The 26,197-nt window shown below is 36.0% G+C and overlaps 1 protein-coding gene across 4 annotated transcripts in view; it reads left to right on the top strand.

Moving 5' to 3' along the window:
* LAMP2 (lysosomal associated membrane protein 2) overlaps positions 1–25,618 on the top strand; it is a 42,714-nt gene extending 17,096 nt beyond the window's left edge. For 2 of the 4 annotated variants that reach the window (XM_008072624.2, XM_021706230.1), the window contains 6 exons: positions 3,557–3,715; positions 4,771–4,958; positions 5,756–5,878; positions 10,037–10,100; positions 10,491–10,655; positions 23,191–25,618. In XM_008072624.2, the coding sequence (XP_008070815.1) occupies positions 3,557–3,715; positions 4,771–4,958; positions 5,756–5,878; positions 10,037–10,100; positions 10,491–10,655; positions 23,191–23,333 (842 nt within the window). In that variant the 3' untranslated portion in view covers positions 23,334–25,618. Of the gene's footprint in view, positions 1–3,556; positions 3,716–4,770; positions 4,959–5,755; positions 5,879–10,036; positions 10,101–10,490; positions 10,656–12,989; positions 15,505–20,182; positions 20,699–23,190 lie in introns of those variants that run through there. The other 2 variants (XM_008072625.2, XM_021706229.1) reach the window with 2 other exon arrangements.
* Positions 25,619–26,197: the final 579 nt, after the last annotated feature.

Raw genomic sequence — 26,197 nt, 5'->3', positions numbered from 1 at the left:
CCTCCCTCCCCCTCTCCCTCCCCCTCTCCCTCTTTAAAAACTAGCTGGGGAGACCAGTTGTGTTTCTAGGTTATGTGGAATAATTGGAAAACATTGATCTCTGATTTTTTATTGTTTGTGTTTTTGTTTAGCCTTCCTGTCTGTGTGTTTATATTTTACTATATAAGTACATGTTCATAAAAAATACATAGTTTAAAAGCTTATTCATGGTATAACTCCAATATGTCTGCAACTTGTTTTTTCACTCATTTGTTTTTGAGGTCTATTTATAATACAGTCAGTTCATATATCCATTTTTGTTAATGGTGAAAAACAGTTTTGGGAGTAGAAGGTTCATAAATATTTTCTGACTGTGAGGAAAACTTTAGGCCCTCTCTCTCAAAACAGAAAAAGAACACAGTAAACTTTGCATACAGAACAGAGTTTTTGAGCCCATCTGTGGATTGAGAGCACCTGATCTAAAGGCATCCCTGTAAGTGTCCCTGATTAGAGAGAAGGGAGTATCAGTGTGCATTGGAAGAATGAGAAAGCTTAGTAGAGAAATAGGACTCAGCTGAAACACAGCTAATAGTAGAATTTGAATAAGCGGAGCATTTTGAGCAGAATGTTTCCAGCAGGGGGAAGCATAGTACCTGCAACAGTAATTGGAGAACTGCCTGATTAAAATAAAGACTGTGTGTGTAGCTGAAGGAAAATAAAAGGAAAATAAAGTTGGCTCAGGGCAGTGGGCCTACATTATAGGGGGCCTTGGAAGCCAAGGAAAGACGTTTAGCTTGATGGAGTAGGGACTGGGGAATCATTTTAGGTTTTTTAAGCATAAGAACGATGTAACAGAAGCAGAGACAATAGTTTATGTAGAATATTTTGTAGGATTAACTTAGAAGTGAGGAGACTGCAGACTGAGATGCCAGCTTGAGAGGCTGTTAATAGCAATTAAGGGCTAATATAATCAATGCTTGGACCAATGGGGAAGCAGTAATAGGAGGAAGAGGGATTTAATCTGACATGTTTGGGTAGGAAAACTGGAGACTCTAAAATGTTAACACTTCTCTCTTCCCCTTTTTTTTTTAAACAAGGGAAGGATTACTTTTTTATTAATAACTTTGATGTAAATAAGATATTTGAAACTATTTGGAATTTAAAATGGCTTCCTTAAGTGGACTGTTGATAATTGGTTTTGAAATAATTCAGTGTCTCAAAATACTAATTTACTTTTTAGGTATCTGATAATTGTGAAATAACTTTGAAGCTGCTGCATTCTTTTTTTTTTTTTTTTGAGTTAGAATCTCACTCTGTCACCCAGGCTGAGTGCAGTGGCACGCTCATGGCCACCGCAGCCTTGACCTGTTCAGCCTTCCAAGTAGCTGGAACAACAGGCGTGCACCACCACGCCCGGCTAATTTTATAATTTATTATAGAGATGAGGTCTTGCCATGTTGTTTAGGCTGATCTCAAACCCCTGAGACTCAGACAGTCCTCTTCCCTCTGCCTCTCAAAGTGCTGAGATTGCGCTACTGCATTCATTAAAAAAAACTTTTATGATTAAAATATAGAAAAGTACAGGAAATAATATAACAGACCCACATGTATACGTTGCCCAAAATTAATAAATGTCATTTTTAAATGTTTGTGTCATCTTTTTTTTTTTTTTTTGAGTCAGAGTCTCACTCTGTTGCGCAGGCTGGAGTGCAGTGGCATGATCATGGCTACCACAGCCTTGACCTGCTGGGATCAGGTGATCTTTCTGCCTTAGCCTTCCAAATAGCGGGATCTACAGGCATGTGTCAATTTTTTGATTTGATTTATTTTTTATTTATTTTTATTTTTTTGAGTTGGAGTCTTACTCTGTTGCCCAGGCTGGAGTGCAGTGGCATGCTCACAGCCACCGCAGCCTTGACCTGCTGGGCTCAGGTGATCTTTCCATCTCAGCCTTCCACAGACATCCGCCACCATGCCTGGCTAATTTTTTGATTTATTGTGGATATGGGGTCTTGCCAAGTTGTCCCGGCTGGTCTTGAACCTATGGGCTCAGGCAATCCTCTCACCTTGGCCTCCCAAAGTGCAATGATTATAGACATGAGCCACTGTGCCTGGCCTTTTTGATTTATTGTAGAGATGAGGTCTCACCATGTAGCCCAAACTGGTATGTCATCTTTTTATTTGCTTGAAGAAATAAAATTTTGCAGATACACTTGAGGTTTCCTTTGTCTTCACTCCTCAGACCCATTTTTCTCTCTGCTTGCTGAGAGCCAACCACCTTCACAAATTTGAGGGGTAACCTTCCTGTCTGTGTGTTTATATTTTACTACATAAGTACATATTCATAAACAATACATAATTTAAAAACTTGTTCATAGTCTAACTCCAATATGTGTCTGCAACTTGTTTTTTCACTCATTTGTTTTTGAGGTCTATTTATTATACAGTCAGTTCATGTATCTATTCATTTTTTAAAAAATAATTAATTTATTATAAAGATGTGGGGTACAATTCAGGGTTAGTTAAATAAACATTAATCTTGCAGGTACCCTTGTTAATGAGGTATGCCCCTCCCTCTCCTGACAGTTTTCCACTACTTCCAATCGCTTTCTTTTAATGGTGAAAAACAGTTTTGGGGAAAAGTTAATTGGTTTTTTAAAAATTCTTTTGACCATTAGGGGGTGCCAAGACAGCATTAAGTGGCTGCTTACTACATGCTGGAAAGGCACAGAAGGTGGCCTATATTAAGAACCTTGAATACCTTCCTTTCTTATTACTTCTCCGTTAGAAGCTAAGCCATTCAGGTGGATAAGTGTGAGCAGAATCTTTTGAAGTTTTACTGTAGACATGCAAATAAAAACTCTGTGCAGAGTGGCTGTCACTACTACTTTCATATTCTGAAGATTTCTTGAAATGGAATGGTCTTTCAATTTCATACAAGAAGAGGTTCCATATGCTCATTACAGTTTATATAACTTGCTTTGCGATAGTAGCACAAAAATATTTACTATAAAATCCATGATTAACCCATCTTCCTTGCTACCTTATGCATAATCACTAAGTCCTGTTGATTCTACCTTAGATAGGTGTTTTCAGTTTGGCTTCTTTGCTCTCTTCCTACTACCCCCAACCATTTTAGTTTAGACAATCTTCCCTCATCCTTCACCTTAATCAGGCCATCAGCCTTCTAACCAGCTTCCCTGAAAAGTGTTCTCCCCTGCCTATCCCCTACAAATTTGTTATCTTCCTTAAAATAAATTATATATGTGTCATTTCCTGCTTTAAAAAATGAAGGTAGACCTTCACTGCTAACCAAAAGAGCCCAACATCCTTAGATTGTAGAAGATGCTTCAAAATGTGACCACCTGCAACTTGTCTTTCCTTCTTAACTTCTCCCCTCTGACTCCTGTGTTTCAGCCACAGTCAATTCGTGATTCCCTTGAGCCTGCCCTTTCATTTGCCACTTTGGACCTGGGATGGGACAGACAGAAAGAGAAGAAAGCCTATACAAATATATTTATATTATCCCTTTTCTTCTACCTTCTTGGAAACAACCAGTGCTAATCTTATTTTATAGGAGTTGTTACTTTTCATGACCGTGTGGCAGTCAGGATTCCATTGAATGAAATCTTTAGATGCAATAGTTTGTCAACTTTAGAAGATCATGATGTTGTCCAAAACTATTGGAATGTTCTTGTACAAGCTTTTGTCCCAAATGGCACAGTGAGCACAAAAGGTGAGTACTTAAAATATGTATTTCTATACTTGAGTCCTAATTTAAGATTAGAGCATACCAGGTAGCTTTCATTCAAGTTTTTGTCTGAAAGCATTTATATATTAAGGCTTATTTGTAGCTTCCACGAGGTTCTAAAATTTCTGTGAATAATAGCAATTCTTATTCTTGTGGAACTTGCAATTTAAAGTTTATGATATACATGTTATGGAATGTTTTTTGAAACAAAGTTTATTGGAGAAAGAAGGAAGAAAAGAAAGGGAGGCATGCCAGAGTTGGCACGGGCAAAAGAAACTGCCAGAATGGTCTTTTAAAGAGCTATATCTATAATATTTGTAGCTGTTAAAACCTAATTTTTGTTTAACTAGATCCACAAATTGCTTGATTATCAGCTGTTTAGCAATTTCAAGACCAAAGCTTAGAAATTAGATTTCTCTGTTCTAATCTTGAATTTCTAAGTTGACTTTTATAACTTTTATGTAGCTTTATGGAAATCTAATAATTTCTCATTCACGATTTCTGGAAAAGTACTAAGACTTCCTAAGAAGTAGTTGAAATGCCTATGATTTGCTTTAGGGGTAATGAAAATAAAAGATTCATTTGTATTTAAACTTTTTAATGATTTATAAACTTTTTTCCTAGTAAACAATATCCTTCCTTATAGTGGTTGTTTATGGGAATGAAGAAGGCAGGCGCCATAGAAGTGAAACATTTTCAGACTTAAATCTCTGCATTTCACATCAGAGGCAGGCAAAGTTCTTTGGGAATAAAGGGTTTAAGGGTCTGAAAAAGATGAGTGTGCAGCCATGTGTGAGTAGATAAAGCGTTTGGATGTGTCCCAAGTTTGTCTGCTGTGTCATAACTTGTTGAGATAGTCTATATATGAAGTAGCTGTTTGAGAACCTCTGACTCATTTAGTTTAAAATATACTAACAAAGCATTCCCTTCCCCTAATGCAACCCTCTTGGACTTCTGTTGTGAGAAATATTTTGCTCTTTCCTGGCCTTATGAATTAATAAAATATCCACTTTAGTTTCTTTTATCTTTGTTTGTTTTAGAGTATCTGTGCGATAAAGATAACACTTCCACAACAGTGTCACCCATCATTCACACCACTGTGCCATCTCCTACTACAATACCCACTCCAAAGGAAAAACCAGAGATTGGAAACTATTCAGTTAGTAATGGCAATGGTACTTGTCTGCTGGCTACCATGGGGCTGCAGCTGAACATCACTCAGGATAAGGTATAGTTGTCTGTTTTTATCCATGCATCTTTTTTGTATTTCCTTTCAAACACTGTATATCCTAACTTCAGCCCAAGGGTAGTGTTACTAGAATGATTCAGTTTTAAATGGGGATTTGATGTTGACTTGATGAGCTTTGATTAGTTAGGAGTTACTACAACCATAAAGAGTTCATGTTATTTTCAAGGTGTTGTCTTAGCCAGCAAAACAAAACATAAAACAAACAAAAACCACCTAGTAACTTAAAGAACTCTTTGGGTTTTAGATTCTGTTTACTATTAATAGATCAGAGTACAAACAGTTTATCTTTATTTCAGTCTGTTTAAAGTAGAACTTCTTCATGCTTTGATCCAAAATGCTTTGTAGGTTGGTGTATGGGAACACTGTAGCTATCTGTTCCTCCAGCTGTTTGATGACTCAAATCATGTAGACATGCTTTAAGTACAGGATGGCATTTCTAGTTGCAATGTTCCACTGAAGCTACAGAGGGAGTGCCAGTGAACAAATCCCACTTCCAGGATGCTGTGACTTAAACAAGCTAGACAGATGACTTCTGTGCTCCATAAAAATGTGTATTTTCATTTGGCTCATTATGGAAGAAGCTTCCCTCTAGTTTTTTTTAAGTCTTCTGAGTCATAACTTGAGGGCTTGTGCCAACTTTGAAAGTAAGACACCGTGAACTTAAGTGTCCAAACGGTTTTTTTTATTCTACACTAAAGTTAGTCTTTTAAAGTATAAGGCTTTGCTGTCACCTTTTGTAACTAACCTGTACCTTTCCCCCCTCTTCTTCTTCCAAGGTTTCCTCAGTTATTAACATCAACCCTAGTACAACTGACTTCACAGGCAGCTGCCATTCTCAAACTGCTCTACTTAGGCTGAATAGCAGCACCATTAAGCATCTTGACTTTGTCTTTGCCATGGTGAGTAACAGATTTTTCAAAAGTTAGTTTCATTCTCTTAGAAACACATCTGAAAGTCTAAATAGTTGTGAGGGGGATGGGGAGGGTAGATATTTAGCTTTTTTTTTTTTTTTTTGAGTAGGAGTCTCACTCTGTTGCTCAGGCTGGAGTGCCGTGACGCGCTCACAACCACCACAGCCTCAACCTGCTGGTCTCAGTGATCCTTCCACCTCAGCCTTCCAAGTAGCTGGAACCTCAGGTGTACGCCACCATGCCAGCTAATTTTTTGATTTATTCTAGAGATAAGGGCTTGCCATGTTGCCCAGGCTGGTCTCGAACCCTTGGATCCTCTTGCCTCTGACTCCCAAAGTGCTGAGATTACAGTCGTGAGCCACCACACCCAGCTGATATTTAGCTTTTTATTTTATTTTTATTTTATGAAAGTGTTAGTCCATTGATTCCGAGTCATCCCTCAGAGTCTCTGCAGTGGTCTGTGGACTGGGCTCTTGTATTAATTAATGCTCACCAAGAGTGGTCATTCTGCCATTACGTAGACTCTAGAGTAGGTGCAAGAATTAACTCATCAAAAAAACTGTCTAATCTAACCATATTTAAGTAATTTCCATGATAATAATTTTCTTTATTATTGGTTAAACAATGTCATGTTTCTCTGTGACAGTATGTTAAAACTTTAGAAAGCCATGCTATTTGTAAAAGTATCAGTAATAAAAATAGCTAACATTTGAGTACTTACCTTGTACAAGGCTCTGTCTAAGCACATATATTAATTAGAATAGTTGATAATTGTAGTATGCCAGTTTTTGTTGTTGTTCATGCTTGTATCAAGAGTTGAAACCTAAACAGATTTTGAGTTAAGCATACCTATTTTACATCTTGCTAACATAAATTAATCATCGGGGACCTTTATTTCCACCTTAGAATCAGTTATTCTCATAATTAATTTTTCTTTTTGAAAAATTTTTAAAATTTAATTCATTTTTCAAATATGTCATAACCACGAGTTTGAACAGATTAAATTAAGTTTAATTTGCTCTCATTGTACCATAATCTCTCACAGATGTCTTTTAAAAACAGAGCATATATTCGGGAATACCTTTCCAGGTTGTTTTAGCAATTCTTGTAGTATTCCCATAACTTTTTTTGTGAGAGTGTATATGTGTACATGTTGTAGCAATGGCAATGATGGAATAGGGATAGCTATAGGTGAGGGAAAATGTTGAGCTACCAGCAGTTCTCAAACTAAGAGTTGTTATATCATTGGATAAAAACCAATTCTGCTTTTAAATCAGATTACTGTATTCAGGAATGGGGAAGTAGTCTCAATATCTGATATATCAAAAGTAGCTGTATTGTTATTTCATATCTGAACTTATCTTGAATCTAAAGCCTTTTTTTCTCTATAGAATATTTGCTGAGTAATGAAGGGTTAAATTAGTCAATTATATTTTAGAAATGTTTACAGAATTCTTCCCTTTTCCATTGTTCAAATAATTCCTCTGTTTTAGTACATAATGACCAGCAAATTACTATGAAAAATATCTAATTGAACTTGTCCTCTTCAATATGGTGAAAGCAGGCCTCTCTAGGCACATTCTCTTTTAAGTTGTCTCATAGGGTTATGGTCAATCAGAATGAGGAAAGATATTTTAAGTTCATTCCCTTTTTAGTAATTTTGAGTTTTCTAGCTGTGGTAGGCTCCAAAAAGGAGCATGGTTTTTTCTGATTCTCAATGAGGAAGTGTTTAATAATTACAATATTTAATTTGCTTGGCAAACTATTTACAAATGTAATCCAAAATAGTGACATTTTAACTATGCCATAGGCACTTTGAAAAATCAAGAAACACCTGCAGTGTCATCAGAATTCGGTGGGGTGGGGGGACTCGTATTACCTTCAACCCTGTCATGAGGGATGTTTCTTAGGAAAGCTTATATAATTCGTGTGTGTAATATGCGGGCTGATATTGTGGGATATGAAGAAGAAAGCTTCTGTTCTTAAGGTGCCTACAGCTTAGTGGTGCAGAGAGAAATATGCAGATAACTGCCATTTTGGTGGAAGGCCTGAATGCCATGCCAAGGCGTTTGAACTTGTTTCTGTGGGCAGTAGAGTACTGTGGATGATACATACAAAATGGGATGAGTGCCATACCAGTGGTTAGTACAGAGTACTGTAGGAGCGTAGAAGAGGTTAATTCTGGCTGGAAGAGAGTCAGGAAGGTTTAATGGAAGAGATGGCATTTGAACTGGACCTTCAAGGATGGGTCAGATTTGTACATAAGGAGATAAAAGGAGTAAGTGGAAAAGTACAGGTTATCCCTGGATAAAGGAGCATAATCAAGACCAGCTTGGAGAGAGAGGCATGTGGCATGTTTAGTGAAAGTATGGAAAAGTACTTGGGACAAGTTGTGGGGAACTTTGAATCCCAAGCGAAGACATTGCCTAAGCAGAGGAAGGACTTGATGAGGGTGTTAAGTCCTTTTTGCTTCCTCCTGACATTTCTCTCAAGTCTGTCCCCTAGCTTTTATTTTCCATTACCTTTGTTCTGGGTCCAGTCCACATTACCTCTTGCCTGGACTGTTAAAACAGTCTCCTACCTGGTCACTCTTCTTCCTCACTCCCCTTAGTGTTCTTCATCAGCTTAATCTTCCTAAGGCACGGCTCTTCTTCAGAAACCTTCATCTGTTTGCCAACAAGGTAACATCTAAACTCCATGATTGGGTAGTTCAGCCCTCTCTTTCCGCATGCATCGTAGCCTGCATTTCCAGCCTGTGTGTTTTTCACTTTCTCTTCATGAACCTTATGATTCCCTCACCCTGTCCCCTCTGCACATCTTGCCAGGGGGGAAAGCATAGTAATAATCAGTACGTAAACTCTGCAACCAGACTTCCTGGGTTTAAATCCCAGCTCACTGACTACTAACTGTAGAGCCTTAGGGGAAGCCACTTAATACCTCTGTGCTTCCATCTCAAAATGGAGATGATAACAACACCTATTGCATAAGAGTATCGCAATTATTCAGTGAAGCCTCATATGTAAAGTTTTAAGAACAGTGCTTGGCACTTAGTAAGTTCTCAAATGCTAGCATAAATACTTGTGAATATGCTTATTTTCTGACTGCCTTTAGTTGTGCCGTCGCCCTTTCTAATACCCCTTTTCTGCTTGCTTCCCCATGGAATCCTACCCAATACTAATGCCCTATTTCTAAGTTGGCAGTACTTTTGCTCCTCCCATAGTTGGAAGTAATTTATCTATTTCCATAACTCCTTGCTTTGTTTTTTGCAATACAGTTATTTATTTATGTATTTATCTTATCTTCCCTGGCAGATAGCAAGCAGAGTGCAGGCAGGATCCAAGTCTGTTTCATTTTGCTGGCTCCCTAGAGCATTAGCATTCAAATGATTAGAATGACTGGCTGATCAGATGACTGCTTTAGGAAGTTAATAGGCCAGGCACGGTGGCTCATGCCTGTAATCCTAGCACTTTGGGAGGCGGAGGCAAGAAGACTGCCTGACCCTATGGGTTCGATACCAGCATGGGCAACATGGCAAGACCTCGTCTATACAGTATATAAAAAAAATTAGCTGGGGTGACGGTGCATGCCTGTACTTCCAGCTACTTGGAAGACTGAAGCGGAAGGATCGCCTGAGCCCGGAAGGATCGTCTGAGCCCAGCAGGTCGAGGCTGTGGTGGCTATGAGCATGCCACTGCACTCTAGCCTGGGTGACAGAGTGATACTCTGACTCCAGTAAGAGAGAGAGAGAGAGAGAGAGAGAGGGAGGGAGGGAGGGAGGGAGAGGTAATAGCATTGAGATGGAAAGATTAGAACTGGGAGGGCCTAAAGGCAGGGAACCCAGTTAAGAGACTATTGTGATCCAGGCTAGAGGTGCAGAGGGCAAGTGACAGGAGAAATACATTTAAGGGGATGAATCATCAAGTGGCTATGAACCACATGACTACACCTGTGGGCCAAAAGTTGGAAATGAAATACAGAGGAAAGGGTTTCTGTCACATTTTAAGCTCTCTTTTACATAGTTGCAGTTTATTCTACTGCATGGTTCTTCCGTGTAATAATAGTATTAGATTGCTTTTCTCCTGTAGATATTAACTTTACCTGTAGACAGTTGTGAAGTTGATTAACTGGAAGCTCTTTTTCAAACAGAAAAATGAAAACCGATTCTATCTGAAAGGAGTGGATATCAGCATGTATTTGGCTAATGGCTCTGGTAAGCAAAGCAATCGAATGGGAGAAAAGAGTGTGGGTTACCCTGAAGGCATAGAAACTATGATGGCCTTGCTACCAAATGGTGCCTTATTTAATGGAACAGAAGATGCTATGTATTGACCACAACTTAAAATCAGTTACTTAGAACTATGGTGTTCTGTGTTTTGCAGTATCCCTTCTTTTCAAAGTATGGTGGATAATAGTTAAGGATGTGACTGATTTTTAGACTACAGGTAAATCTAGAGAAAGATAAGGGAATCTAGTGATGGTAAAAATTGCTTTTTGTGAGTAGACCCTGTCCCCCAAGCTCCCATATGTCACTGAAAAACTCTGAGAACTGTTCCATTTTTGATGTTGATAGAAGTTACTAACCTATTTCTTTTCTTTTAAGTTTTCAGCATTGCAAATAACAATCTTAGCTACTGGGATGCCCCCCTGGGAAGTTCTTATATGTGCAACAAAGAGCAGACTGTTTCAGTGTCTGGAGCATTTCAGATAAATACCTTTGATCTAAGGGTTCAGCCTTTCAATGTGAAGGAAGGAAAGTATTCTACAGGTAAGAATCAAGCAAACTTTATTAATAATTTATGTTCTTATGTTGACTGATGGGGGCTTTTCCTTTGATTCGTGGAAATAAAGAAATATGAATTTACCTCTCTGTTGTAGAGTTCTCATAGCCTTGAGCAAGTTGTATAACTGTATTTGGCTCATCATTTTGTTCAAACTAGATGTTTCCATAATCTGAAAACCATTTGAAACCAAGTTCTTAAAAATAAAGACTAAAATAAGCTGTAAGTGAGCTTTACTTGAGGTATAGGTTTTAGTTTGGGGCGAGGATGGCACTTGGGAGCAGCAGCTTTGAACAACGTGTATCAGCCTTCTTGGGGCCATCTTCTCGCTGGAAACATTTTCATACCTGAATGAAGGCAATTTGGGCTGATTTTGTTAAGACAAAAGATAAAGAGCAGTAGCAAAGCCTCAAATATCATGAACTACGTTTTTGCCAGCCAAAATGATTTGGAGGGTTTTCAAAGCTTGTGCCAGTGTGAGTAAGGCTTTTTGAAGATCTATTCACGGCTAATAATAATGGTATTTATTAGATTTTTAATGAAACCCTTGTGAAGAGCTCATTATAATTGTTCATGTGAATATGAAACATATTTGGCATTACAAAATTAAAATTTGTTTGAAGAAAAAACATAAAATGCCTTAATTGACTTGTCCTTTTAAGCCCGTTATTTAAAATTGGGGATTTGTGGATCACAACTCTGCTGAGCAGAGCTATTCCAGTAATCCACATCCTTTTTTAACAATTCTGTGGTTTAGTAGGAAATGTGGAAGCTGTATTTAAAAGTGAATATGCTGTGAGCCATTCAGCTGCTTTTGCAGTGGTGCTGAATACCTAGTTTGACTTGCGTAGGCCACAGTAAATTGTGCTCTTCACCCTACCATTTTTTTGACTAGAGAGGCTAGTTACACTTTAAAACTATTTTCAATAATTCATCTTCCCTGTTGTCTCTTTTGCTTATGTACTTGAATTATTTTGATCCTTTAATAGCTTTATTTTTGGAGTCTTTATCGGGCTCCCCTACATTATTACCCTAACATCAGATCCAGATTCATGTTTAGAATTTAAAATCATTTACAGTGTTAATTCAATCCTGCTTATCTAGTCAGTTGTAATAGAGATGAGCTGTGCTCTTGCTCTAATTTGAATTTTTGTTTTTATGTACATAAAATTTAAAATGTCACCCAAAGGGATATACAGCATTTAGTTCTGACATTGAATGTGTAATCTATTTGTGGAACTAGGATCTTGGCCGTGGGTACCTATAAATATAACGTACAGGTAATACTTGTCTGTATGGGGGAGGAAATAGAATTGCAGTAAGGTAGAAGAGTGTTGATTGGATCTTATAAGATCAGACGACTCTAGAAATAGAAAAAATAGCCCCCATGGGCTGCCAGCCCTGACCAGATTGACAAGAAATGTAGTAAACATGCTCAAATTAGTAAGAGGTTCCAGTTTCTTGACATTTTCAGCCACTAAAATTATATATTTTGAATCAGAGATCTGCAAACTTTTCTGTAAAGGTCTAGACAGTAAGGTTTTAGGCTTTGAGACCATTTGGTCTCTGTCATAACTATTCAGTTTTGCCATTGTAGCACAGAAACAGCCATGGACCAAACACAAACAGATGAGTGTGGCTGTGTTCCAATAAAACTTTATTTATGACTACTGAAATTTGAATTCCATGGACTTCTCATGTGTCACAAAATGTTCTTTTTCTTCAACCATTTAAAAATGTAAAAGCCATTTTTAGCTCTGGGGCCACATTTGGCCCATGGGCTATAGTTTGCTGACCCCTACCTTAAAGGGACTCCAGAGCCAGCCTGGCTGTTCTACTCCCATCATATCTTCCTGATCTCATCTCAGTTTCCCAAAAGACATTCACTCTACTGTTGAGAGATTAATTTGGCTAGTTTGAAGTGGGCTAGATTTGCTCTCTTCATTTCTGATAAAGTAATACTTCTATTTTATAAAGGGCTTGGAATATAAACAACCACACAAGCATACACAAATATACACATATGTATATATACTATATAATACAAAGTGTATATTTATAGATATAAATGGATATGTATTCATATATATGAATATCTATGTATACACACAAACACAAATGAAAGAATAAATAAGTTTTAGGATTTTAATTCTAGAACAGTCTATAATTTTCTTTAGCTGTATCATAAAAATATACCTGTCTTAGTCACTTGAAGTTAATCTTGTAAAAGCATTTCTGACTTTTGAATCAACATCTTTTACTTTTGGACATTCTTTTTTGATTATACTCATTATTTGTTACACACTTTTTTTCACCTACAGCCCAGGAGTGTTCGCTGGATGATGACACCATTCTAATACCAATTATAGTTGGTGCTGGTCTTTCAGGCTTGATTATCGTTATAGTGATTGCTTACCTAATTGGCAGAAGAAAAAGTTATGCTGGATATCAAACTCTGTAACACTAATCCATATGTGATCTCTGTTATTAAATAATAAAGCAAGTACAAGTTCTAACATGCAATACTGTTCAATTTAAGGTATATCTAGTTGCAGTTCTGTTCTTAGAATGGGTGGTATGGGGGATTTCAAACTTAAAAAAAAACCCCAAAGCTATAAACTGCAAATTGGTTGTGTGATTTTAATGTCCCCAACCAAGGAATTTAAAACTGTTATTTCTACAGCAAAAGATGTGCAAAATCTGCAAAAGTAGATGATAGGTTCTTTTCTATTGTCATCAATTAGTACTTCAGTGTTTTTACTTTAGATACTCTGATTAGAAATATACAGTTTAGGAAAAACAATTTTTGAAGAGTTTTTTTTTTCCTCTGCATGTAGTTGTGTTGAGACACATTCTACAGTGGATTTGTACTTGCTCCTTTTGCATTTTTTTTTGTGAGTTTTGTTTGCAGGTTAACTTAGCTACTTCGGCATTGCTGCATATTTGACCTATGAGAGATATACTAGTAGATTTGAACAAGGCCTAGTATTATTATGTTCTTAGTAATGAATGCTTAGTAATGAATGCTTTTCTAATGCTTTTTGAATACGTTTGTATTTAATGTGACTATAATGACAAAAAATACAAAAGCTTTTAAAATTTTAGAGTAGGTATTAACCTTATTGTTTAATTCTTAAAAAAACTAGATATTTCAATCTTTTAAATTGCAAGATACAAGACTATTCCAACTGGGCATTTCAATCCATTTTTTAGGTGCTTTAGAGATAATTGCTAGGCAGTGCCAGTCAAGGGCATTAGTTCTTTGTACCCGTAAATTGGCCTGTACATGCAGTACAAAAATTAAGGCAGATTTCTCTTTAGCCTTCCAGTATTTCTTATTAGTAGTAATGAGTTTTATTCTTTTCTTTTTCTTAAAGAAGAAATGCTAGTATATCCCAGAACCTAGATAAAGAAGTGCACTTATATTTATAAAATAACTTGCATCTAACCCAAAAGTCTTGGTCTTTACTTAGTCCATTAAAAAGTTCTTTGTTTCCAGCTTGCATTGATTGCTACAACATTTACTAATTTGGCTTTCAGATTTAAATGGTTTTGTGCTAATCAAAACTTACATTGTTATTGTTCATTACGGTAGAATCATTATTAATTCATGTACTTCATATTCAGTTTTGTGTTCTGAAAGATGCACCAATTGTCCATTTACTGTGCACCACCTAATGTTTATAAGAGAAAGCAAATCATTTCAGTTTGATGGTTAACATATTAAATACTTCTTGCTGCTTCTAGGAGAACTTCTTTGTATTGCAATGACTGAGCAAATATTAAAAAAATCACTAATATTCAGCCATATATGGAAGGTTCCTGTGATTTTTTTTTTTTGGTGGGGGGAGGTTATGTGCCTCCCATGCATTAGAAAATGAGAAAAATATCTGGGTTTCATAATATTGATATGAAATACATTAATATACATACACATATACACACACTTAGTATAGGATTGTGTATAACTGTCTTGAGTTATACTGGAGTGGTAAATACTTTCACTTAAATTTGCTCTCCGTTTAGCCTGAAATCCTTTCTTGCTCAAAATCAGAGTCCTGACTAACCCCTCTCTTAAAGCTACATTGAGCTGCATTACCAGCTTGAAACACTTATTAAAGACTAAATAGAAATCTGATTTTTAGAATTATTTTTTATTTAAACTGTGTTTTAGTGTAAAAATGTTAACCTTATGAGAATGGATACTGCTTATAAGAATGTGGGCCTTCATCAACAACAGTACCTGCATAATGAATATTTGTATACCTAACCCTGAGTTGTCCCTCACATCTTTAAAATAAAAATTAAAAGTTAAAAAAATGTGGGCCTTATATATTTCTCATGAGTCAAAACAAAGCAGCTTTAAAAAAAAAAAAAATTGGAAGCACAAGTGAGTGGCACTGGCTTAATGCTGTTAACGTTTCTAAAAGTTTCCACGTTTAGATTATATGCCTGATTCATATTAAAATACCTCTAATAAGCACTGTTTTATAGAAAATCTGACTTCAGTGAATATTTTTGTATTTTACATGGGCCAGTTTATATTCTGCTATTTACACTATTATTTCCTATGGCCACATGTTCTTTGTACCTTTTGTAGTTTTTGAATTTGTTTTATTGGGTTTACACCTTGACGGTAACCCCCTATTTGGTTTTGGGTGTTTTTAATGTTTAACATTTGTAAAAAGAAACTGGTCCTTGTAAATATTTTTCATGTTTTTTCCTCAAATGTTTAAACCACTAGTTGATGTATCGTATCTCTCTTTAGATATTTGCCTGTCTGTTTACTCAACATTGCTTCTAAAACAATAAAGATTCTTTTATTTCTTAAGGAAATTTGCTCACATTTTTTCCCGTTGGTTTAAGTCAAGATTTTGTATACTACATGATGGCAACTTATTTTAAAAGGAAAAACTTCAGAAATGCTTAGAAACAGAACTAAATTACTTCCGAAATGTTCTGTCTGTGTAATCCTATCTGGAAGAATGGTTCCATGAACAGGTCTTGACTGATGATGCTAGGCTGACTAAAGAGTAAGAGTCACCTGGGAGGCATGTTATAAAAATACAGATACCAGGTTCCATCCCTAGGGGATTTAAACTTAGTAAGTTAGTGGGTCTGGGAAGAGGGGTGTGTGTGTGTGTGTGTGTGTGTGTGTGTGTGTGTGTGTGTGTGTGTGTGTGTGTGTAAATTCCCCTGTTGAATAGGTGATTTAAACTTAGTAAGTTAGTGGGTCTGGGAAGAGGTGTGTGTGTGTGTGTGTGTGTGTGTGTGTAAATTCCCCTGTTGAATCTGATGTGCAGCCAGTTAGGGAACTTATAATATTTATTTCATAGTAAAACCTTCAGATTATGTCTTTGTATATTTTTCTCAACTTCTAAATTGAAGCTGATATTTAACATCTATACATAGTGACTTTACATTGCAGCCATACATATTGAGCTCTTGATCTGAAACAAAGTAAGGTTGTGTGCAATCTTTCTCTTAGATCACCCTAAAATACTTGAACCTTTTAATTTCCAGATGGTTTTCCAGTTACCTTACTGTATCACACAAGAAATCTCAGCAGTGTAGCTGGTAACTATCCTCTGGATTACCCAGTTAAGCGATGTGAATGTCAGTCATCACAGCTCTCAACTCTGCTATTAGCTACATGTGGCTTTGACCAAGTTGCTTAACTTCTAGAGTCTCACTTTCTTCATGTAGGGGGTGGAGGCTTTAGAATCCTGCTCCTATTTTTGTGTGAGATAGTTTCCATTTGAGAGACAATAAATATACATCTGAGTATTTTTAGAAGGGATCTTAGTAAGAAGCTACTTGCTATGTATGTATCAAGAATATACTTTATGTTCAGTGTAAATGCATCATTTTAAGTTTCCTGCATTTCTTTCAGGAAAATTATTATTCATATTTTTAAGATTATAGCATTTCAATATCTGTTATTTTGGTAGATAATGTTAACTTGTCTTGGGTTCATCTCTCTTCCACCCTCCTCCTTTTCTTGTACCCTGGCAGCTAACTTTCGCATCAGTAATTATAATTTCTTGTCTTTGAAACTTGTATAGACATTCATGTGTGATGTTGAGTAGTTTCACATATCTTTTCAGATGCATGTAATATACTTGAAACAGTTTGAATATAGATCTAAAAGATATATAATTAAGATGTCACATAAGAATGTGATTCTTAATGCTGATCCTTCAAAGAGAAATTTTGACTTAATTGGTTTTTAAGAGGAATTTTAGATTTTGTTGTAAATGTATATCTCAGCTTTTCAATTTTTATGCTGAAAATTATATTTAAAAATGTCTGAACTAACTGAAATTAGCGAAGATCAGCTATTTTTTAATCTACATGAAACTTTTCATGGAAATTTCAGTGTCCGTGGAACTTTTTTAATCTTTAAAAGTCTCTATTCTGTGACTATTAAACTCTTCCACAAATACTTTTTTCCTTTCCCCAGAAATATTTTCTATACAAAGTTAAGTATACATTAAGCAAATAGATCATGTCAGAATGACTTAAAGAATGAAATTTTCTTTTCTTCAGGATGTGATCCCATTAAAGTCACTGTTTTACCTAAAGAATTTTTAAAGGTTGAATTCATAAAATCAATAGTTATTATAAATTAATATTTCACATACTAATTGAGAGCATTTTAAGTAAGTGACAACATCTAGAGAGATCTTTGTATTAGCAGAATTGCCTTTTTGATCTACTCTGGGAATATTTGTCTTACATGAAAGCCTTATTGGCAGTATTTATGAAAGTCGTTTCAGTACTAGGTCAAATACCCAATTTGGGAAAGAGAGGACTATGAGTCCATTGCCAGAATAAGAAATTAATCTACTAATGAATTTTTTAAAAACTAAGTTATATTAAATCCAAGGCATAATGCTTTATGGTATGTGTCACCTAATAGTTTATGGGTGGTGGTAATTTGGGAAATTGAAGGGGAGGGCCTAACTGGGGACTCTTAACATGTCTATTCACAAGTCACATCTGGCAACCTCAGCTATCTGGATTCTTAACAGAAGAAGCAAGCAAAAAAGATCATTGAGCTGGCAGCCAAAGTCAATGTCAGAAAGTCCATAAACTCCAGGGTTGCATTTTGTTCACAGTTATTATTACCCCAGAGACTAGCAAATAATAATAATAAAAAAGCCCGGCACATTTCTTGAATGCAAACACAATCGGAATTGCCTTGCAGCCTATTTGTCCTTACCGTCGATATAATTCTAATAAACTTAATTATCTGATTTATCAGTCCCTAGTAGACTGCAAGCTGGGAGGAGAACTAGGGCAACAAGAGGCAAGGAAATGAGAAATAGAAGTGATAGTTCAACATTCTAGCCCTCTTTTTCCCTTCCTGCAAGTGTATCCTTCTGTTCCAATTCCTTACTCCTCCAGGCTTAGAGTAGGTTTTCTTTTCCTGGTCAGTGCTTCTGGAATTCCATTCCTCCTATCTCCTAGGAAACCTTGTACCATTTAGCATCCTCAACCTGTCAATTGCTAATTGCTCTTTTCTCGTCCTATAAACATATTTAAGTCTCTTTTATCCTGATGCTATCTTTTCTTGTCCCCATATCCCCCTCTTAATTACCTCCCTATTTTCTCTTTTTTAATCATTGTAAAATTCTCAACATAAGTATTGTATGTTCCCCATCCCAAGTTCTTGATGTCCTAACTGGTCAATTCCCAGTCACTCCTAAACCTGCAGCAATTTGTCTCATACCCCCCCACCCTTCATATTGCTAGATCCAATGGACATGTTTCAAGCTTCTTATACACAATTTTCCCACCCCAAATGAAACTCCTTCCTTGGCTTCTGTGGTGCCATTTTCTACCTACATGTTCTACTTCTTTTTCCTGCTCCTTTGTCTATCCCTCAAGTACTGGTGTTCCCAAGGGCTTTGCCTCTGGTCCTATTTTTATTCTATTTGCCCTCACTGAGTAATATCTTTGTCCATGGTTGTAACTACCATTTAGGTTCATTTAACAACTTGGTTGGGACACAGACATCTTTTTTTTTAACTTTAAAATTTTGTATTTTAAAGATGTGGGGTACAATTCAGGTTAGGTATACAAATGTTATTATGCAGGTACCCTTGTTGATGAGGTGTGCTCCCCTCCCCCCACCCCTGGCGGGGGACACAGGAAATTTAAACTCAGCATATCCAAAACTGAGTATCTCTCTCTTCCACATATCCTTTTTTTACCCTGCCCCCAAACTAACTACAAACAAAACAAAACTGAAATGCCTATATTCTTCCTCTTGTATTTCCTATCCTGATGAATGGCACCAGCATCTATATAATCACTCTACATGGAATTGGAAACCATTCTACTATCTCCTCCTCCACCCCTAGTGCATCCATTTGGCAATTCTGCCTTCTGATTTTATTTCCAGTCTGTTCCTTCTGTATCTTTCTGCACTTCCTTAACCCAGTTCAGGACTATATTATTGGTTACCTGGACTTCAGCGATAGAGTTGCCTCCTAACTTATACCTCCAGTCTTCCATCTGCCATAACTTCTGAAACAAATGTCCTGCTTAAAATCCTGATACTCATTTTTTTCCCCATCATAATAAGTTCAGACTACCTAAGGGCATACATACAGTGCCTTTGTGAGCTGGTCCTTGTACCCTTTTTCTGCCTCCAGTCCCAGCTAAGAATACCTCCTTATCCATTGTTCTAGCTATGTCAACATGCTTGCGTTTCCCTTGATGTGCCATGTCTTTTTGCCTTCATGTTTTTGTCTGTGCTATTTCTTACATCTAGAACGCCCTTCCCCCACTACCTGCATGGCTAATTCCTACTCGTCCTTAACAATTCACCTCAAGTGTCATGGTGTCACCTTTTCAAAGTGTGTCTTGTATAATAAGGCTGAGTTTGAATGTGCCACTGAACCACTTCCACGACACTTTGTGTTGCCTGCTCCTACTACAGCACATTTTGAAATTATAACCACTGGTTTTTCTTGTCTGACTCTGACACTAAACTGAACAACTGGATGGAAACAGTTATGCCATCAGGGCCAGTTATATTTCTTTTCCCATTACTAAATGACCGCAGATTTTTATGCATTGAGTTCTTATGCCTGCTTTGTATAGTTGTTCATTTGGTGAGTTAATGCTTCACAATTTGCAGTATTCTAGGCACTGTGCTTCAACATTGTAACAGTTTGCCTCTGAAAACTCACAGCCTGATCATCAAGGAAAGGCTAATTATATTTATTCATTCTGTTTAAGAAATCTAGGAAGTATGATCGTTTTATACATCTTTCATCCAAAATGACTACTTTTTTTGGTACTGAAAAATGTATGATTGGGTTATTTGGAAAATCACTTTTGTGGAACATCTCATTTGCTGATAATGAATGCCAATGACTTGTTACCTTGGTGTAAAAAAATAAAATATGTATGTTGGGAAGTGCTGTTATTTTAACTTAAAATGGACAGATTTGAAATTTTGTTACACTTCTGTTCTCAATTGTCCTTTCTCCACATTTAGCTCAAGACTGCAGTGCAGATGGCGACAACTTCCTTGTGCCCATAGTGGTGGGAGCAGCCCTGGCAGGAGTACTTATTCTAGTGTTGCTGGCTTATTTTATTGGTCTCAAGCGCCATCATGCTGGATATGAGCAATTTTAGAATCTGTAACCTGATTGATTATATAAAAATGCATGCAAATAACAAGGTTTTCTTGCTTCTCGGATTTTGAAACACTTTACTTTGTAAAATTGATATATTGAAACTTTAATTCTTACATTAGTCTCAGCATTTTGAGATCAGTCTTTATTAATAAAAACTGTTCTCTTTTATCAGCATAAAATCAAAAGTGTTGTATTTACTGGTCCTGGAGACAACTTGTTAAAAAGAACATCGGTGTGCAATGTTTTAAGGTCTATCTTAAGCGTTGGCTCATATTTTGATCCTACCTAAAATGCCTAAAATTTATTAACATGGCCATTATAGGAATAAAATATGTAGTTGTGTCTTAATGGAATTAATAAATATTACTTCACTACTGGTGTTCTGTTTCAATGTATAAGAACTATCCTGATTTAAACTTATCACTATGCCTTTGCATACATTTCACTAAATAAATATTGATGTGGCATAAATGCCTATTAGATATGCTCAAAGTTGGATTTCAGTTGAATGAAGTAGACAATGTCCTCAGGACCATCAGTATTTTAAGGTTATGTGACTTTTGCTGATTTCTTTGAGTTCAAGTTAAGGATGAAGTTAGTATCTCAGGCTTGTGATTTTTTTCCTAGGTACAAAACAGACCTAGGTGACTACTAAAACTGGCTTCAGATTGAGAGTTTTTAAGAGAATTGTTTCTTTTTCAGCAATATAGACTGAACAGATTCGAGCATATTTAGCTACTTCCTTTGTGTGTGTATGTTTTTCTCTTATTTGGATGCCTGATTAGCATTGAATGATAGAAATATTCCACGAACTAATTAGGACAGATTGTGTTGTGTTTCTCTACCTCATCTTGTTGATCTCTAGAGCATTAAAATCTATTTAGTGTTGTCATCAGACTGGTACTTATGAAATGTAAGCTAATAGCAATCTCAGAAGGGAGGCAGTGAAGCATAGCAACTACGCTCTTGCTTCTTCAAGATGGCCCCTGGGGGGCAGTGCATAGATGGTGGCATAGAGAGAAGCCATTGGCATTAAAATGGGCTAAATAATCAGCCCTTGTTGAAGCATATTCCATGGTATAAGTGCAGCACAGATATCAAACCTATCGATAAATAAGAAGGAGGCTTAATAGGCAAGAAGACTTTCACACTGAAGTATTATTATTTGCATCAGGGTCTTATTCTGTTGCCCAGGGTTGAGTGCATTGGCAAGATCACAATGTACTACTTCCTCGACCTCCTGAGCTCAAGCAATCTTCTTGCCTAGGCCTCCCAAAGTGCTGGAATTACAGGTGTGAGTCACCACGCCCAGCCTTTATTAATTCATTTTATGTATATAGGGCACATCCAGAGTTTCTGTAATTTACTGATTAACAGTACAGTATATCTTGTTACCCACTTCCTGGTCTCTGGAGAGCTTTCAGTAAACTATGGTAAATCCTTTTCCACATATGCTAACATAGTTATTGAAATTCATATTATATACTCAGAATTGTAGCAACTTTTTTATGAATGACAAAAGTGCAAGAGGAGGAAAAATTAAAATTAGAGAAAAAAATGCAAATTATTGCTTAATCATAAATCACACCAAATATCACATTTTATTCATTGCATTAGATTTATTTATTTTTTTATCAATATTTTTTATTATGATATTGTGGGGTACAGTTAAGGGTTAGGTATGCATTAGATTTATACTGGGAAGGACCTTAAGGTTATTTACTCTAATCCCATAATTTTACAGAAAGGGGAGTGACTTCACTAAGGTTATATATCTAGTGGGCAACAATTACTACATTTTGATAAAAATTTCCCCAATGAAAGCTGGTCACTCAATAGTAAAAGAAACTGCTGGTTTAAACTTGAAATATGAGATCAAAATTGGACACTTTGCATTTCTGTACCACATTTTGCTTAAGCATTTAAAAAGTACTGAATGTTGACTTTTTCAATAATGGCATACACTTCTATTTTGATCTGCTTGCTACTTCAAAACCTAAACCTCTTCAGATGAGATCACAAAAATGGGAACAAAAGAGAAGGGAATGAATACTTGTTGACCACCTGATGTGTATCAGATGCTTTAGAAGTATAATTGCATTTAATCCTTAAATACCATATAATATGGATATTATGATCCTCCTTTTACAGATGAAGAAAGTGAGGCCTCATTTAAATAGCTTGATCAAGGTTAGCTATTACTTGAAGGAATCAAGATTTAAACTCAGTTCTGTTTGAATACAGAGCTCAAAATCTACCTTGCATACATTGCTTTCCTGGTGGTCCAGTGGAATAGACTGCAGTGTGTTAGATTCTGCTGTTGGGCTTCTAGGCCACCATTCAGCTAATTAGATATAACCTGACAGCTACTTGATGCCTGTACCAAAAAAATAGTTATACTGCATTTTCTTGATCCTAAGTCTTCAAACTTAAGTTTTATTACTTATACAGAATTCTTCATTATACCTTGATGATAGATGTGGCAAGGAAGAAAGTGGGGAAATACACAAGCAATAACTTTAAGTGTAGGTGATAGTTCCTTTCCCCAGTGTCATTAGGCATTCAAACTAATGTCTTCTCATGTTAGGCAAGCACGGTTCTGTATTTTGGACCCTTTCCCATTCTTAGCATAGGGTGTGATTTTTGTATATGAAGTGTATATGACGTGATAAGGAGAGATGTAGAATGGTCAGTTGCTTAGAAATAACTTGAATGGATATTGAAAAAATAAGAAGATAAGAATAATACTATACAAGACTAACCTGCGTACACTTTCAAAATGCTTGTTTCTTTTTTGCTTGTTTTTACTTAATTGCATTCTTTACTAATTTCCTTTCCTTGCTCTCTGTGTGTTCTTTTCTAACAGCTGAAGAATGTTCTGCTGACTCTGACCTCAACTTTCTTATTCCTGTTGCAGTGGGTGTGGCCTTGGGCTTCCTTATAATTGTTGTCTTTATCTCTTATATGATTGGAAGAAGGAAAAGTCGTACTGGTTATCAGTCTGTGTAATCAATTAAATCTAGTGCTTTTTTTTGCAACCAGAAGTTATATTTCCATTGGCTAAAGGCCAATAAATGCTGTGCAATAGATTGTTTAAGATATACAGACTAACCTCAGTGAGTTGCTAGCTAACTTGGGCATGAGTAGCACTTACCTAAGAAAAAATGTATTAGGACCAATCTATCTTTTTTCTATTTTCTTTTTTTCCCCTTTGTTAAAGTGTAATTGAAAGAAAAAATGTGGCTTAGAATTTTGTAAGGAAATAATGATTTTAAGCCTCTGGGTCCAATTATGAAAGCATTTCTACTGAAGCATAATTTTATATGTTGTAGTTACTTGTATTTTACTAATTTGATGTTATTCACAAAATCAAAGTTGTTAGAGAATTTAACTTGCTCCAGGAAATAAATTTAAGAATGTAATTAATTCATTTTCATTGGTGGCAAAGATAAAATTTGTTTCATAATAAGTCTTCCTTTCTCCACTTCCTAATCAGCAATGTTTACATCTGTGTTTTTAAAAGAAAGAAAAGGCTTCACATGTTGTATTTAATAGCAAAAGTCTGGCTGTTTTCTCCATTTCTTTTAGTGGCTATATATTTTAACAAGGATGTCTTTTATTTTTTTGCTTTCTGGGATTTGGACTATATTGATTATCTAATGCTTGACATTTATGCTGAAGGATGAAGTAAGACCTTTGGCTTTTTTTAAGGTGTTGATTTAGAACGGGTTATGGTTTTTTTAAGGTTAGCATTTAGAATTTTTTTTCCCCTCAGAGCCTTAACTTGTTCAGAAAGTTATTTCATCCTGCATTAGAGAAACACACAATTTCTATACACTTTGTGTGCTTTCTATATTTCCCCATTCCATGTATGAATAAGTTCTACTTGATATTTTTAATGTATTGATTTCTTTTTCTCACTGCAGCAAGTGCTAACTCTAGAGGCTAGTGGGTCCTGATGTGTCATCAGTCAGATGGCTGCCTAGCCAAAGCTGAACTGAGATTGTTGTACAAATTTGTTGATCTTGATATAGACTTATATTCCTGTAGGGACCTCTAATGGCTCTGGTTTCTGGAGTAAGGTACTAGAGACTACTCATCTCTGTGTCTGCTTGATTGGTTCAGTTGTTGAATTGCCTGCCCTTTTATTTGGAAGCATAGTTGTTGTTGTGTAGGACCCAAATGGTTGTTTTGCACACCTATCATTAGCATAAGGCAGATGTTTATTTTATTAAGCTATTTTATCTCTACATTTAACTAAAGAAAAATTTCCCAAAGATCTGCCTTCACTTCAGTAATTTTCCTTGGATTAAAAGAATCAAGCCTGAACCTTAAAGTTAGTTCGTTATTAAATCTAAGGATTCAGTCCCAATCTACCTCTCAGCACAGTGCAGATGTTTACCACTGTATTGCTGCCATTTACTGATACCAGAACTCTTTGCCAATAACTGCAATTACAAAAGTTTGTTAAAAAGAAAAAAATTAGTATCTTTCTTTACTGTCTTCTCTATATGTACATCTTGAAAGCATATATTCCAGACCGAAGTAGAAAGAGTGCTCAGTTACAACTCTTTTAGAATTCTATAGCTCTAACTTGCAGATTCAAGCTCTCCTCTATTTGCTAAGTATTTAAAGAATGTTTTCTTTTAAAATGTTCTTCTATGAGATACAACTGCTTATTTATTATTTGGTAAAAGGCATTTGGCCAAAATGATGGCACCATAAAGAACAGTGGCTTCATTTCAATACATATTTTTGAGATGATTATCTAGAAGCCAGATTAGTTAAATCAGCTTGTGACCTTGCTAAGTATATAAATTGGAAATTCAAAATTATGGGTCCATTTAAAAGTTTTCTATTTCTTGGGCAGGAGACTAATATCACAAATTCCTCTGTCTTAGATAATTAGCAAATTTGTGTTTAATTCTCTGAGAATTAAAATACAAAATATTAACAGAGGGTTAAAAGCTGCTTCAACTCCAGTAAAATACAGGAAGCTCAAAATCTATGAACTGAGTGTTCAATTAGCTTTGCTTACTGGGTTCATTTTTATGTCAATACAACAGTGGATCAGACAGTAGGACTTTGAACTCATGAATATAAGGATTCATTTTTCACTTAAGCTGCTTTGAAAGAACTGATGCTTGCTGCTACCTAATGTTTTGGATATATAAATTTAGAGAACTAATTAATACTTGGAAAATAAAACATACTGTGGTACTACTGTTTGATCTGATATGTGTGATTTTAGATTGATGGATTTAAAAATAATAAAGATCATACATTTCATGCCACTATGGATAACTTCCTTTTTATTCCATATGCTCTGCCTTAAGCACTTAGATTGATTTGTTAAATCCAAGTTCCTTAAATACCAGTTTTTGAATTGTCACAGGAATCATATGATCTCATAACTCTATAACTTAACCAAGTCCCATCATTAATAAAGGATTAGAACCTTTAGTACAGACACTTCAAATAGGGGGACCTACATAGTCATGAAAATTCCAAGAAAACATTAAAAACAAAATATGAAAATCTAACAAATGTAAGAGCATCTTAACAGGTGTACTTTGAGCATATGTCTGTCTGCACTGATAAGTTATACATATTGTTGAAGTTCATTCCATTCTGTAAAAGATATGCCTCAGGGATATGGCAGGGGCAGGGAAGGAGCTATCAATTTTCTGAAGATTCCTTTGAATTTCTTGTATCCCAGCCTAATGCTCAATTGTTACTTGATTGGATTAAATGACAATACTGACATTGACAAGTTCAAAAACTTGAGCAATGGAGAAAGCATCTTGATAGGCGTATTGCATCAAATGGAAAGTACTTTGAAGGTGACTGAAGTTCAAATATATAAGAATAAA

The sequence above is a fragment of the Carlito syrichta genome, unplaced genomic scaffold (assembly GCF_000164805.1).
Source record: "Carlito syrichta isolate Samal-C Ts95f unplaced genomic scaffold, Tarsius_syrichta-2.0.1 Scaffold315361, whole genome shotgun sequence".
NCBI lineage: Eukaryota > Metazoa > Chordata > Mammalia > Primates > Tarsiidae > Carlito > Carlito syrichta.
This window is presented reverse-complemented; position numbering and strand designations above follow the sequence as displayed.